At 41.5% G+C, this 16,017-nt stretch overlaps 1 protein-coding gene across 2 annotated transcripts in view; it reads left to right on the top strand.

The window, feature by feature from the left end:
* PIK3R3 (phosphoinositide-3-kinase regulatory subunit 3) overlaps positions 1 to 15,474 on the top strand; it is a 104,261-nt gene extending 88,787 nt beyond the window's left edge. The window contains 3 exon segments of one of the 2 annotated variants that reach the window (NM_174796.1): positions 3,928 to 4,002; positions 4,474 to 4,644; positions 11,753 to 11,951. In NM_174796.1, the coding sequence (NP_777221.1) occupies positions 3,928 to 4,002; positions 4,474 to 4,644; positions 11,753 to 11,951 (445 nt within the window). 2 annotated transcript variants of the gene reach the window in all.
* The last annotated feature ends 543 nt before the right edge of the window (positions 15,475 to 16,017 follow it).

A 16,017-nucleotide genomic window follows, 5' to 3' on the forward strand; every position in this document is an offset into this window, starting at 1 on the left:
CATCCAACCATCTCATCCTCTGTCGTCCCCTTCTCCTCCTGCCCTCAATCTTTCCCAGCATCACGGTCTTTTCAGATGGGTTAGCTCTTCTCATCAGGTGGCCAAAGTATTTGAGTTTCAGCTTCAACATCAGTCCTTCCAATGAACACCCAGGACTGATCTCCTTTAGGGTGGACTGGTTGGATCTCCTTGCAGTCCAAGGGACTCTCAAGAGTCTTCTCCAACAACACAGCTCAAAAGCATCAATTCTTCGATGCTCAGCTTTCTTTACAGTCCAACTCTCACATCCATACATGACCACTGGAAAAACCATAACCTTGACTAGACAGACCTTTGTTGGCAAAGTAATGTCTCTGCTTTTTAATATGCTGTCTAGGTTGGTTATAACTTTCCCTCCAAGGAGTAAGCGTCTTTTAATTTCATGGCTGCAGTCACCATCTGCAGTGGTTTTGGAGCCCCCAAAAATAAAGTCAGCCACTGTTTCCCCATCTATTACCCATGAAGTGATGGGACTGCATGTCATGATCTTAGTTTTCTGAATGTTGAGTTTTAAGCCAACTTTTTCACTCTCCTCTTTAACTCTCATCAAGAGGCTCTTTAGTTCCTCTTCGCTTTCTGCCATAATGGTGGTGTCATCTGCATATCTGAGGTTATTGATATTTCTCCCAGCAATCTCGATTCCAGCTTGTGCTTCATCCAGCCCAACATTTCTCATGATGTACTCTGCACATAAGTTAAATAAGCAGGGTGGCAATATACAGCCTTGATGTACTCCTTTCCCAATTTGGAACCAGTCTGTTGTTCCATGTCCAGTTCTAACTGTTGCTTCTTGACCTGCATACAGATTTCTCAGGAGGCAGATCAGGTGGTCTGGTATTCCCATCTCTTTCAGAATTTTCCACAGTTTATTGTGATCCACACAGTCAAAGGCTTTGGCATAGTCAATAAAGCAGAAATAGATGTTTTTCTGGAACTCTTTTGCTTTTTCCATGATCCAGCAGATGTTTTCAGTTTGATCTCTGGTTCCTCTGCCTTTTCTAAAACCAGCTTGAACATCAGGAAGTTCACGGTTCACATATTGCTGAAGCCTGGCTTGGAGAATTTTGAGCATTACTTTACTAGCGTGTGAGATAAGTGCAATTGTGCGGTAGTTTGAGCATTCTTTGGCATTGCCTTTCTTTGGGATGGGAATGAAAACTGACCTTTTCCAGTCCTGTGGCCACTGCTGAGTTTTCCACGTTTGCTGGCATATTGAGTGCAGCACTTTCACAGCATCATCTTTTAGGATTTGAAATAGCTCAACTGGAATTCCATCACCTCCACTAGCTTTGTTCATAGTGATGCTTCCTAAGGCCCACTTGACTTCACATTCCAGGATCTGGCTCCAGGTGAGTAATCACACCATCATGATTATCTGGGTTGTAAAGATCTTTTTTGTACAGTTCTTCTGTATATTCTTGCTGCCTTTTCTTAATGTCTTCTGCTTCTGTCAGGTCCATACCATTTCTGTCCTTTATTGAGCCCATCTTTTCTTGAAGTGTTCCCTTGGTATCTCTAATTTTCTTGAAGAGATCTCTAGTCTTTCCCATTCTATTGTTTTCCTCTATTTCTTTGCATTGATCGCTGAGGAAGGCTTTCTTATCTCTCCTGCTGTTCTTTAGAAAAAAATATTTCTTAAATATAAAAGCCTTTATTTATTTTAATTTTATTTTTGCCTGTGCCATCCGTGGCTTGCAGGATCTTGGTTCCCCAATCAGGGATTGAAGCCAGGCCCATGACAACGAAAGTGCCAAGTCCTAACCACTGAACCACCAGGGAATTTCTGAAAAACCTTTAAAATTCCTTTTTTATAAAAGGGGTTCATTTGCAATTCTTTTCCATTAGGAGTTAGTTTTCATGATTATTGCTTCCTTTTCCTGGTTTTCGTAAACCTAAATTCATAAATTCAAAATAAAGAATAACTTGCCATGGTACAGCTCCGTCTAACTTGACTGACAAACTATGATCACTGCCGTCCTAGAGCAGCCTCTGTGTAGCGCGTCAGTCCATCCACAGCAGTGCCCTAACTCGCACTGTTATCAAACATCAGATGGTCATTAGCAGCTGATCTTATTTTTAAAAGCTGGTAGAAACAGCTGATCAGATAGATGGTAAGATATTAGAGACTAGAAAGATTTCAGGAGAGTGAAACTATGATCCAGATTGAATATCATAAAACTTAATTTGAATAAATATCATCTTACACATAGCTCCAAAGTCAACTTCCCAAATATAAAATTAGAGAGGCGAGGTGGGGCAGCAGTGTGTATAAGGAATTCTGAAGGATATTACCATGCCAATAATTGTTAAGTTAAGGTACAGATTGTGACTACAAAAGTTAGTTTAATCTTACCTTAAAATGTGTCCTAAATAAGCCATCCTCTTATGCTGTGCAAACAGTCCTTGAGTACAGGAAACCGTCTCTTTATCAGAGGATCATAGGTTCTGGGAAAAAAGTCCATTTGTTAATCCATTTCATTGAGTGTGCTGGAATTTTCCATCTGCCTTCACAATTTCTACTCTTCTTTTTCTACCCTGCTTTGTGCCTAAGAAAGCGGATCTCTCTGCCCTCTGGCTTCTCATTAGCTTTGGCCATTTGAAGGCACTGGCAGGAGATAAGAGGGCAGAAGGAAAGGAAAGTAAGAATATTTTATATTCTAACTTCTTCCCCTTGTGATCCCTATGAGATGGCTGTGTCCTCATTTTGTACCAAAGGTGGCACTCCCCAAATGGTCCTCTCTGGGTTCAGGTCACTGCTCTCTACAGCTGATTCTTCAATTCCAGGATACCTTGGCCTCACACTATTGCTAGCCCCAGGGAGTTTCTCTAAAACATCTCCAGGCCTTTGTAAATAGTCAACTCTCCTAGCTACCAGTTTGACTGTGCCTTATCCTTCTAGCTAAGACCCTAACTGATAAAAACTAAGTGAGATGTCATAGTACATAGTAAACAAAATTATAGTTTGATTAGAGATTTTAAGTTGAAAATGAAACTGAATGTAAAGAGAATAAGTTCATCTTATACGCACTGAATTTATGTTATAACTTCAACTTTATATCTTTTATAGAATAAACAAACAAAAAAGGACCACATAATTAGTAACAGAATGCTAATTGGATGTTAGGTCTTTGATGCTTTGTTCAGGTTTTGTCTCTAGAATGTATTGTTTTATACGTGATAAGGAAAATAAGGAAAAGTGTAGAGAGTGACTGGTGGACTGCCTTAGTTGGGACAATTAGGGTTGTCCTCTGAATGAACAGGGATGTGGTTGGGGGATGATGATGAATGAAAGAGTTTTTATACTCAAGTTTTAGGCCATTGTCCATCTCAGTGAAGCTAAATGAAATGGTTTATATCATTTTACATCTAAAATGTTGGTATATTTTAAAATACTGTGATGAAGTAAATTTGTATTAATTACTCAGATTGCTACCCTGAATTTCTTGTGGCTTGCTTTGGGTGTAAAAATAGACCTTGAAATTCTGTTTTAGAATTTTAAACTCAATGTATTAACAGTAGGCCATGGAGGAATTGCATCCTGTGGCTCAGTGGAGATTGCAAATGTGACACATGCTCACCTAACTAACGATTTCAAAAACAGCTGTCCAATGGTGTTTGAGTGCAAGGATGTGTGTGCTTGTGGTGTGATAAAACCTTCTAGAAAAGGAAAGTGAAAAATGAGGGACATGCCTAATTTCAAGTAGCTTTCTGTTTCTGCCTTTTTGCTGAAAGTTGAAGGAAAAGTAATAGAGAAACTATTAATTTTAGGGAAATCTCTAGCCATTCTTAGTGGGACTGGGGAAAGCAAGCTCTTGGGCCTGGATGTTTGGTTGGCTTGGATGTGTTTCCTTTGCACCGATGCCGACACTGGTGTCTTTCTTTGGGCAGGTGGCTCAATCACAAAGGAGTGAGACAGAAGCGCCTAAATGCCTGGCTGGGAATCAAGAATGAGGATGCTGATGAGTAAGTTCTCACTGTACCTTTCCGTCAGAGGGCTTTGTTGCCAGTGTAAGACATGGGCCTTTTAATGCTTGCTGAGTTGCTTGAGCAAATGTCCTCTCTGTTATTTGAGGACATTTGAATCAAGGACTTTGCACCTCTTTAAATTGATTTGCTTCATGAGTATGCTATAGGCACTTGAGTTCACAGACCTGCCAAACCATGTGAAACCTGGATACTTAAGCATCGCTCATTTAGACAGTCAGAAGTCAGAGTCTTGGATGAGACACGTGAATTTTGTGCTTTCTGCGTGATAGCAAATAATGAAATTTTTTTTAATCTTGGTTTTTGAAATTATTTTTCAAAAATCCAACTACTTGCAATTCTACTTTGTTATTTTGTGGTTAAGATTTAGGAGAGAGTTTTATTCGTGAATTTGCTTTTAGATATAAGTAAACTGATTGTTAGAATAATATTTTAACATTTAATTTTTAGGACCTATTTTATCAATGAGGAAGATGAAAACCTGCCCCATTATGATGAGAAAACCTGGTTTGTTGAGGATATCAACCGAGTACAAGCAGAGGACTTGCTCTATGGGAAACCTGACGGTGCATTCTTAATCCGTGAGAGTAGCAAGAAAGGATGTTATGCTTGCTCTGTGGTGTAAGTCTTCTCTGGGGATATAACCTTTTCACAACTTCTACATTGATTAATAGAAAGTCAACCACTCATAAAGTTCAGATCAAATTAGTTGAAGTATGGTAAAATGAGTAACCATGGCTTAGACCTTTAATATTTGTACAAAGAAAAGTTAGTTGCTTTAGGAGATATATAATCTGAAATTATTTGGGGGATTTTAATTTAAATGGTAAGCAGGGTAGGCCCTGCAGTTGTTCGTTGTTGGATTTCAGGTATCTGAAAAATAATTGGAGATTTTTCAATTGAAAAGATCACTTAATTCTTTAGTAGTCTCCTGCATGCCTAACTTGGCTTTCGTTGTCAGATTATGAAGACTTGATTGAATAGAACTGTTTTTACTTCAGAAGAAAAACTGTCTAAGTTTTGTACTTAAATAGTATTGTGTTGAGTTAGTGATAGAAAATGTTGGATGTTTTCTTATGACTGTTTGGAAAAGCTTATTTTCCTTTTAATGGAAAGTGAAATTCTAGGGACAACTAACTATGCCTTAGTCAGATTTTGCTGTTATATATAAATACATATTTATAAAATATATATAATATATATTTATATATTATGTATAGCATATATATATAAAACAGTTGCCTTTTTAAGGAATATATATATATATATATGTATTTTTTATGCTATTAATATGTTTTCATTGACAATGACCAATACCTAGAGAGGAGGTATAGTATGATGGTCATGAGAGAAGCTTTGGGATCAGATATACAGGATTCAAATCCTGACTCTACTACTTAAACATACATGTGACCTAGGGTAAATTACTTAACTTTTCTTTTCCTAGTTTCTTTATAAAATAAGCATAATAGTAATATCTACTTAAGGGTTTTTAAACTATCACATGAGTTAATATATGTGATATAATATGCTTTGATCAGTGCTGGAACATTTTAAGTAAATGTTGTTTACTAGTATTATTATGATGATGCTTCTGCTGGACAGGCTAGAAGGCAAGCAAGGATCACAAATGATCTGAGGACAAAGTGGTGAGGCTAGACAAAAGACACTTGTATTAACAGAGTGCTTTACATGATCATCTTATCCTTAGCAATCTATCTCTGTCATGCGGAGTTTGAATCTGGCTTTACCTGGTTTCAAAACCCACATTTTTTTTTTTTTTTTTGGCACCACACTTTCTTCATTTCACAGTTAAATGTCCAGGATAAATGAAATCACCGTGACATAGTTATCACCAGTAGTCTGTGTGCATGAGGAACTGAGTCTGGTGGAGAAAGGGTTGGGAGATTCTGTGGAAGAGATGGTGTTGAGCTGGACGTGGAAAGGATGAATAGTGGGGTGTCTGTGGGCAAAATGTAAGGGAGGTATTCGATTAGTGTTATCCCTGGATAGAGCTATGTGAAACATTTCATTTCTTTGTGATCTGGGCTCAGATCCTCAAGTTATCTGAGTGGAAATGGCAGGAAAAGATGGCTCTTGTGGGATCTGAGATCTGTAAGAACGATAAAAAGAAGACAGTAAGCTCAGTGCATCAGCCCCTCACCCTTATCCAGGTCCCTGGGTGGCAGCCTTGTGGGTTAAGGACTTGGCTGGTGGAAGGTGCTGTTCAGCAGCTTGGGTAGTTCCTGAGAAACCAGGGAGCAGCTTGAGTATCTTGGGGAGTGGTATTATTTTTCCCTTCCCTTTAGCCATAGACTTGACCAGTAGTGTGGATTTCTGTTGCCTATGAAAACCAGCTTCAGTCATATATCATATTGGGGTTCACCTTGGGGGACATTGGAAGCAAAAGAGTCTGGCATCACAGACTTCCACTTGTTTGCCAGCCACTGCAGCTATAGAAAGCCTGCTTATAGTGATTTTTCAATTTACTTAGGACTAGGTTAAGGACTTGCTTAACTCTACAGCCTTCTCAGGCTAGAGACCTGTAGCCAACAATGAGTGTGTTTATGTTAGGTAGTGAGCAGTTGTGATCCTTACATTGTTATTGCCATTTGGCATAAGAAATTTGATTAGGGATAGAACATATAGATCAACCAGGAAACAGAAGACTTGAACAACTCTATAAAACAACTAGACATAGGTAGTGCTAGTGGTAAAGATCCAGCCTGCTAATGCAGGAGATGTAAGACATGTGGATTTGATCCCTGGGTCGGGAAGATCCCCTGGAGAAAGAAATAGCAACCTGCTCTAGTATTCTTGCCTGGAAAATTCCATGGACAGAGGAACCTGGTGGACTACAGTCCATGGGGTCACAAACAGCTGGGCACGATTGAACTCACCCACACACACACAGAGACATCTTTAGAACACTCCACCTAACAACAGCAGAACACAACATTTTTCTCAAGTGCGCATGAAACATTATCCAGGCTAGACCACACTTTAGACCACAAGTCTCAATAAATAGGGTTGAAATAATACAAAATATGTTGTCTATAACCACAATGGAAAGAAATTAGAAATAAAAAATAAGGAAATTTGGGAAATTCACAGAATGGACAATAAATAACATATTCCTAAATAACCAATAGATTAAAAAAAGAAAACAAGGGAAATTAGAAAATACTTTGAGTTAAAAGAGAAACACAGAATAGCGAAACTTATCTAATACAGCTAAAGCAGTGCTAAGAGGGAAATTTATAACTTAAGCTCTCAAATCAATAACCTACCTTCTTCTACCTTAAGAAACTGAAAAAAGAAGAGCAAACTAAACCCAAACAAGCAGAAGGAAGGGAATAATAAAGATTAGAACAGAAATAAATAAAATAGAGAATAGAAAATAATTGAGGAAATCAATGAAACTGGAAGATGGGATGATGGGATGAATAAAATTGATAACCTCTTTTCTAGTGGTCATGTACAGATGTGAGAGCTGGACTATAAAGAAGGCTGAGCACCAAAGAATTGATGCTTTTGAATTGTGGTGCTGGAAAAGACTCTCTAGAGTCCCTTGGACAGCAAGGAGATCAAACCAGTCAATCCTAAAGGAAATCAATCCTGAATATTCAGTGGAAGGACTGATGCTGAAGCTGAAGCTCCAATACTTTGGCCACCTGATGCAAAGAGCTGACTCATTGGAAAAGACCCTGATGCTGGGAAAGATTGAAGGCAAAAGAAGAAGGTGGCAGAGGATGAAATGAACCAACTCAGTAGACACGAGTTTGAGCAAACCAACTCAGTGCACATGAATCTGAGCAAAGTCCAGGAGATAGTGAAGGACAGAGGAACCTGTAATGCTGCATTCCATAGGGTCGCAAAGAGTTGGACGTGACTTAACGACTGAACAACAACAAAGCTAAACTCTCACACACACATACAGGGGAGAGAGAGAAGACACAAATTAGTAAAATCAGGGTGAAAGAGGGGACACTCGTTGTAGTCCTTACAGAGATTAAAAAAAAATAATGATGGAATGCTACAAATAATTATATGCTAACAAATTAAACAACCTAGATGAAAGAGACAAATGCCTGGAAGCACACAGACTACCAAAACTGACTTAACAGGAAGTAGAAAATCTGAATAGAACTATAATAAGTAAAGAAATTGAATTACTAATTTAAAAAACTATCCACAAAGAAAACCCCAGGTCTAGTAAGTTTTCCTGGTGAATTCTACCAAACATTGTAAAAAGAATTAATACAGTTCTTTCACAGACTTTTCCAAAAAATTGGAGCAAATACGTCACAGTTTGTTTAATGAGGGCATATTCCTTATGAATATAGACATAAAAATCTTTAACAAAACAGTAGCAAAGCAACTCCAGCAGCATATAAGAAGGATCATAAACCATGACTAAGTAGAATTCATCTTAGGAATGCCAGTTGATTCAACATTAAAAAATCAGTGTAAATAAACCATATAAATAGATTAAGGACAAAAATCAACTGACAAAAATCTACTAATTATTTCAGTAGATTCAGAAGAAGTATTTTTACACTGTTATTTGTTAAAACACACTGAAAAAAGTAGAGATAGGCGGGCATTTCTCAACCTGATAAAGGACATGAAAAACCGACAGCTGACATCATACTTAGTGGTAAAAAACTGAGTACTTTTAAGAGCAGGAAGAGACTAAGGATGTCTTTTCTCACCACCTCTAATTATTGTACAGAAAATTCTAGCTGAGACATTTAGGCAAGAAAAAGAAAAGGCATCCAGATTAGAAAGGAAGAAGTAAACTATTAGAACTAATAAATGCATTCAGCAGGGTTCAGGTTAAAAGATTAGAAAACAAAAATTAGTTGTATTTATGTATACTAGCAGTGAACAACCTGAAAATGAAATGAAAACATACTATTTGTAATAGCATAAAAATGATAAAATGCCTAGGTTTAAAGTGTAAGAGCTGTACAGTGAAAACTATGAAACATCATTGAAACAACTTAAAAAAAATTCTAAATAAGTGGGAAAACATCCCATGTTCATAGATGGCAGTACTTTCCAAATTGATCTGTGTGTTCGGTATAATCCCCATAAACAGTACCAGCTGGCTTTGTACAGAAATGACAAGCTGATCTTAAAATTGATATGATAATACAAGGGATCCAGAGCAGCTAAAATAATCCTGAAGGAACAAGAAAGAGTTGAAGTACATCTCCCAATTTGAAAACTTAACTACAAAGTTGTAGTAATTAAAATTGTGAAGTACTAACATAAGATAGAAGTTATGACCAACCTAGACAGCATGTTAAAAATCAGAGACATTACTTTTCCAACAAAGGTCCATCTAGTCAAGGCTATAGTTTTTCCAGTAGTCATGTATGGATGTGAGAGTTGGACTGTGAAGAAGGCTGAGCACCGAAGAATTGATGCTTTTGAGCTGTGGTGTTGGAGAAGACTCTTGAGAGTCACTTGGACTGCAAGGAGACCCAACCAGTCCATCCTAAAGTTATCAGTCCTGAATGTTCATTGGAAGGACTGATGTTGAAGTTGAAACTCAATACTTTGGCCCTCTGATGCAAAGAACTGACTCATTTGAAAAGACCCTGATGCTGGGAAAGATTGAGGGCAGGAGGAGAAGGGGATGACAGAGGATGAGATGGTTGCATGGCATCACCGACTCAATGGACATGGGTTTGGGTGGACTCTGGGAGTTGGTGATGGACAGGAAGGCCTGGCGTGCTGTTCTTCATGGGGTTGCAAAGAGTTGGACATGACTGAGCAACTGAACTGAATTGAACTGAACTGAACTGAGGGCTTCCCTGATAGCTCTGCTGGTAAAGAATCCTGCAATGCAGGAGATCCGGGTTCGATCCCTGAGTTGGGAATATTACCTGGAGAAGAAAATGGCAACCCACTCCAGTATTCTTGCCTGGAGAATTTCATGGACAGGGGAGCCTTGGCAGTCTACAGTCCATGGGGTTGCAAAGAGTCAGACACAACTGAGTAAGTAAGCACAGCACAACATAAGATTAAACATGTGAATCAATGAATAGAAATGACAGCCAAGAGATAACCCTCTACAGTTATGGTCAGTTTGTTTTCAACAAGGTTCTCAAAACCATTCAAAGGGGGAAAAAATAGTCATTTCAACACACGGTGCTGGGATAGCAAGTGAGCCACGTGCAAAAGAATGAATTTGGACTCCCAGTTCATGCCACATACAAAATCTAACTCAAAATGTGTCATATAACTAAAAGTAAGGGCTAAAAGATAAAACACTTAGGAGGGTATAGGCAGAAATCTTTGTCACTTTGGAATGGCCAGTGGTCTCTTACACATCAAAAGCACGAGGGACAAAAAGATGAATTGGACTTCCCCACAATTAAAGACTGTCTGCATCAAAGGGCACTATCGGGAAAGTGGAAAGACAACCCACAGAATGGGAGAAAATATTTGCAAATCATACATCTAATCAACTAGTATCTAATACGTAAAGAACTCTTAATAAAAAGACATACTGCCCCAGTTTAAAAATGGGCAACAGCAAATAGACATTTCTTTAAAGAAGATATAAAGATGGTTAATAAACATATGAAAAGATGCTCAACATTATTAGTCATTAGGGAGCTGTAAATCAAAACTACAATGAGATACCACGTAACTATAATCAAAAAGATGGACAATAACAAATGTTGACAGGGATGTGGAGAAAGCTGCTGGCAGGAATTTAAAGTGGTGCAACACTTCAGAAAACAGCTTGGCAGTTCCTCAAAAGGTTTAACTTTCTTTGTCAGGCAGGGTGGGGGTACATGCCACGTGGCTTGTGGGATGTTAGTTCCCCAACGAGGGATTGAGCCCGGGGCCATGTCAGTGAAAGCAAGGAGTCCTTGCCACTGGACTGCTGGGGAATTCCCAAAAAGTTTATTTCATTTATGATTCAACAGTTCCCCTGTTAGGTAGGTATACATCTAAGAGGACTGAAAACATGTGTCCATACAAAAACTTGTACATAAATATTCATTATAGCCAAAAAATGTTAACAATCCAAGTGACCCATAAATTGATGAATGGATAACCAAATTGTAGCATATCTATACAATAGAATATTAGTCAACCTTGAGGAGAAATGAGGTCTCAATACATGATACCACATAAAAGAACTTAGAGAATGATGTGCCAAGTGAAAGTAGCCAGACAAAAGATTGAGTAATACTGTGTGATTCTGTTTATATAAAATGTCCAGAATAGGCAAAGCCATAGTGACAGGAAGTAGATTACTGGTCACCAGGGTCTAAGGGGAGGGAGGAAAACAGTGAATGCTGATGGCTACGTGGTTTCTTTTTAGGGTGATGAAAATATTCTGGAATTAGTAGTGCTTGTTGCACAATCTTGTGACTATTTTAAAAACAACTGATTTGTACATTAAATTTTTTTTTTTTGGTTTGGTTTGCCCCCTCCAGTGCATTCTTACCTAATTTAGGTCCAGAGCTGAGTGACCGAATGCAGCCAGCCATTTTAGCCCCACCAAGTCTTGGGAAGTGAAGGGTGTCTCTGTGACCAGTGTGGAAGGGGCTGGGGGGACACGAGGGTGTGATATCAGCTCCGATGGATGGAAGGCAGCTGCTGCTTTGCAGAACAGCCGCTCTCAGACTTCTGGTCTCAGGGCCCCTTGTGTTGCGCTCTGCCTTCATGCCCTGCGGGGTCTTGTCTTGTGTCGTTGCAGCGCCGATGGGGAGGTGAAGCACTGCGTCATCTACAGCACCGCTCGGGGCTACGGCTTCGCGGAGCCCTACAACCTGTACGGCTCCCTGAAGGAGCTGGTGCTCCACTACCAGCGGACGTCCCTCGTGCAGCACAACGACTCTCTCAACGTCAGGCTCGCCTACCCTGTCCACGCACAGATGCCCTCACTCTGCAGATAAGCAGGGAGCAGTGGCTCTCTGGCAGAATTTTTCTACAGTTTTTATTAGACTATGAGGGCATTCTTTCTACGTAGACTGCTTGTTTTGCACAAGAAGTGATTCTGTGAATGTGAAGTGGAGAGGCCGAGCAGCAGCCGGCCAGGATGGGGACATACGGGGCCTGGGGTTCTCGGGGACTCAGCCGTGCCACTGCACTGACATAGGAAGCTGGGAGCAGATGCTGGTTTTGGGAAAGTCTTTCATTGGGGTTTTTGTTTCACTTAGCCAGGCACCCTCAGCAGAACATGTTAGGCCTATTGGGGTGGGGGTTGTATCTGGAAGCCTCTGAGGAGGCCCTGTCCTCTTCTGAGAGGCCAAGGTGCTTTAAGACTGTGGAGGGGCGTGGCCCTGTTGGGAGTCTGTTTTGGTCTGGCGGTCTCTCTTCCTCCCAAAAAGAAGGTGGTTTTGGTTCAGTGGTAGAATGGCATTTGGTGAAAAAGACAACCAAAGAAAATGGGGAGGCTTGGGATTTCATTTAAAGAATTGTAATCTGTGGGTAAAAAAACTTTCAGCCGAAGGTACCTAATGAGTATAGTTCAGGTGTCAGCATCTCAGTAGCTCCTCTCTCTAAAGCATTATGTTTAGAAACCATATTGGTCCCAGCAAAACAATGGTTGCTGCCAGCCTAGGCGCGGTGGGCGATGGTGGCACTAGTGTCCGAACGCACACTTCTGAACCAAAACTTGAAAATAAAAGGAAAACTAGAGACTGTTAGTTTTAGCAGACACTAAAATTGCTCAGTGTAATTCCCTTTTGCCCTGCCCTTGTTTCTCAGAGATGAGGAATAGTGTTCTTTTTGTGGGCTGGTGAGCTTTGAATTATAAAATGAAGTTGGTGCTGTGTGGTGGTGTTTTCTTAGCCTAAAGAATGATCTGTTGTGTGAAACCTTTGTAACGTGTGTGTATGAGTAAAGAAAAGGTGCAATCCAGTGCTTTTAGACGGCTTGATATACCAAATAATGATCTAGAACAACATTCTTCTCTGTGCTTCCACAAGTTGAAAGGCCCTGCAGAAATAGTCAACGTGTTTAATTTCCCGTCATCTCCTGTCCTTTTCTGGGTCGGGCCAGGGGAGCCATAGGTGGCTAGGGCTGTGGCTAGAAGGGAGTCAGTGTGGTCAGGGACTTTAGTAGGTCACAGGCCTGGGGCTCTGGTGTCCCCAGCAAGGGCCATATGCCACCCTTGTGCTTCCAGACAGTGGTTGCTGAAACTTCTGCAAGGAGAGGAAAGGATGGCTTGGCGTTCAGACTGTTAGCTGAAGTCATCTGGAAGCTGTTCTTTGCCTTTTTTGTGATCCTGCCATTAAGATGATGTGCACAGACTGTCCTCATGCTCTAGCGGCCCTGACTTTAGGCCAGGAACCTTCTGCTTCATGTGGTTTAAGCCTTCCAGCTGAGTGAAGCTGGGCAGATGGAGTTGGGGCAGTGTCTACTCCCACCTCCATCGTGCTCCACCCCCATCAGTCAACATTCATTTGACAAACAAAAGAGTCCAGCTGCCTCTGAGCCAATCCTAGAGCTGCAATAGGCTCGAATGAGTCAGCTGTTGGAGCCCAAAGCTGTGCAGCCAGGCTTCCTGGTTGAGTAGGAAAGCCAATATCCAAGTCTTATTGAATCAGGTTTACACCTAGGGAAGCTCTAGTTTGGAGGATGAAAGAAAGAAATTTTGCTTTCCCTGAGCACTTATCTTAGTGACAGGATCTAGAATGTGCCACAACACAGATTAAAATTTGGGGGAGAACCTCCCGTTACTAACAATGAAGACAGAAAGGAAAGGGGGCATATCTTTGGCTTTTCCTTGGTTACGCTGCAGTTTCAGGATTGGATGAGGCAGACAAATGAAACCTCCTCCAGTGTCGCTGTTCTAACCTGAGCCCTTAACTGATATCAGCCAGCTGGACATTCCTTCCCCAGATGGCCAGATTGAAATCTTGCTAAGAGTTTTACTGAGAAATAAGGCCAGACCAACTACTGTGAGGCATGCCTGATGGCTTTGTGCCTTAAACAGTTAGATGCTCAAGATGGGGTGCCAGGAATGCCTTCTTTCTGGTGTTAAAATGTAGTGTGTTCTGGTTCTCTCTTAAAAGAAAACAAGAACCAGGATACATGCTGTAGTGTTGAACCATGCTGTGTTGCTTGCCAGGCAGCATTAACTAAGGGCGCATAGGGAGCAAGCAAGCGCGGTCTATCGCCTGCACTTGGGCTGGCTTGTGGAGGAAGCAACTCACTTTTAAGTCCTACATTCCTTCACCCGTTTGTTGCTTTCCTGTTTTTCATTCTTGAATTTGTTGCTTTGTGGGAACTAAGACGTAGGGATCATTTGAGAAGTTTGAGTCTCTTTTCTGACTGGTTGCCACATGATTTGCTTGATCTTGACCAGTGGAAATAGCGGAGGGACCAGTCTACTAACCACTGGGAGGGGTGGTATGCAGCTCCTTTATTCTATGGTCCTGGCCTCCTTCATCAGAACTTAGCTCCATGTCTTATCCCATGACCTGGACCCTGGGATTCTCTCTTGGCATCTTCGGTGCAGTCTCATTGAGGCAGAGGGTAAAGAAACAGACCAAGACCAGAGGGGCTCACTGTCTTCCTGGCTAGGGAAGCTGGCCACCAACATGGAAGCAGCTCAAGGCTGTCTGGACACTGGTCAGAGGCCTATCTATTCTGGGTGGAGCTTTCATCACAGAACAATGCTTTGTCTCCATCTGGCCACAGATGCTAACTAAGCCTCGACCATAGCTCAGGCCTGTATAGACTAGCAGTGTCCTTACCCCTAATTTGGCCAAGATTGAGGACTTCTGATACCGCCCCTACTCTGTCTCCAAGCCTCGATGAGACCCTCACAGGCTTTGCAGAAGCTCTGAGAACCAGTGTGGTATCTTCAATGGGTCTCCTTGCCGCAAGGAACGAGCCTCATGGGTCCTTTTGGGCCAAGAACTGCATCTGGGCAAATTACTGTTTTTTCAAGGTGTTTTCTGTTGCCAGTTAAGACTCCTTATTAGGTAGCTCTCTGTGAGGCTTCAGTGGCCTCAAAGCAGGGGGTCCAGATGGGGGCCTAGCTGGGCCCTCTGCTGTCAACTGCTCAGCCTTGCTCTAGCTCCAGCCACTTGTGACGAAAAACAACCTTGTTTCCTTACAAATTGCAGCATGTGACTTTGGTGCCCTGTTGTTACTTGTGAAAAACCTATTCTTCTGTTGTCTTTGATGTAGTCAAAAAAATTCATGTAGTTACGTAAAAATATCTGATTCACAAGGAAGCCAACTATATGTCTTGTGTTGGGACAGTTCATAATGTAGTTCCTAGACCACTTTTGCAAATTGTTCTTGTCACCAGGTGTGTTCAGACATTGCTGTGCAGTTGTAGGGGAGGGTGGGGGGGAAGGCGAGGGGAGATACTTTTTGGTCTTTTTGTTTTTTACCTTCCCCAAGAGGGAACAGTCTGGCCAACTTGCTCCAATAATGCAATAAAGACATTGCAATAAAGCACCTTTTGTTCTCATGCTATGGAGAGGTGGGCTGGGGTGGGGGCAAAAGGGAGACGACTGGGGTACTGAAAAGTCCTGAAGCTGCCAAACCCTCTCTCCCATGAGCACCAAAAGATCGGTCCTGGGGCTGAACTGGGGCTACAGAAATGCTTCCACCAACACTGGGGGCCTCAGAAACTAGCCCTGAGAAAGTTAACATTGGCGCCTTTCATCGCCACCCCATTCCTATTAGAAAGCCCACTGAGTTGATTCTCATCACCTCTCTTTGCCCAGAAATGTGTTTGCACATTCTGTTGTGGGGGTGGAGGACGGGGGCTGACTTACAGCGTGTCCTCTTGTGCCCCAGGCCCTGTCACCCTCCTACCACAAAACTGTGTTGAGGTCCCTACGTGTTGGGAACATAAGCAGCAAACATGACCACCACCCTGGGCAACAGGCACTGCGGTTCTTAGCCCGGGCACTCAGGCCCCACCCACGCGTACTGAACTGCAGATCAGACTGAAGGCTGATGATCTGTTGTTCTCAATGACCTTGCCTATAGTCT

Source organism: Bos taurus, chromosome 3 (assembly GCF_002263795.3).
Source record: "Bos taurus isolate L1 Dominette 01449 registration number 42190680 breed Hereford chromosome 3, ARS-UCD2.0, whole genome shotgun sequence".
Lineage (NCBI taxonomy): Eukaryota > Metazoa > Chordata > Mammalia > Artiodactyla > Bovidae > Bos > Bos taurus.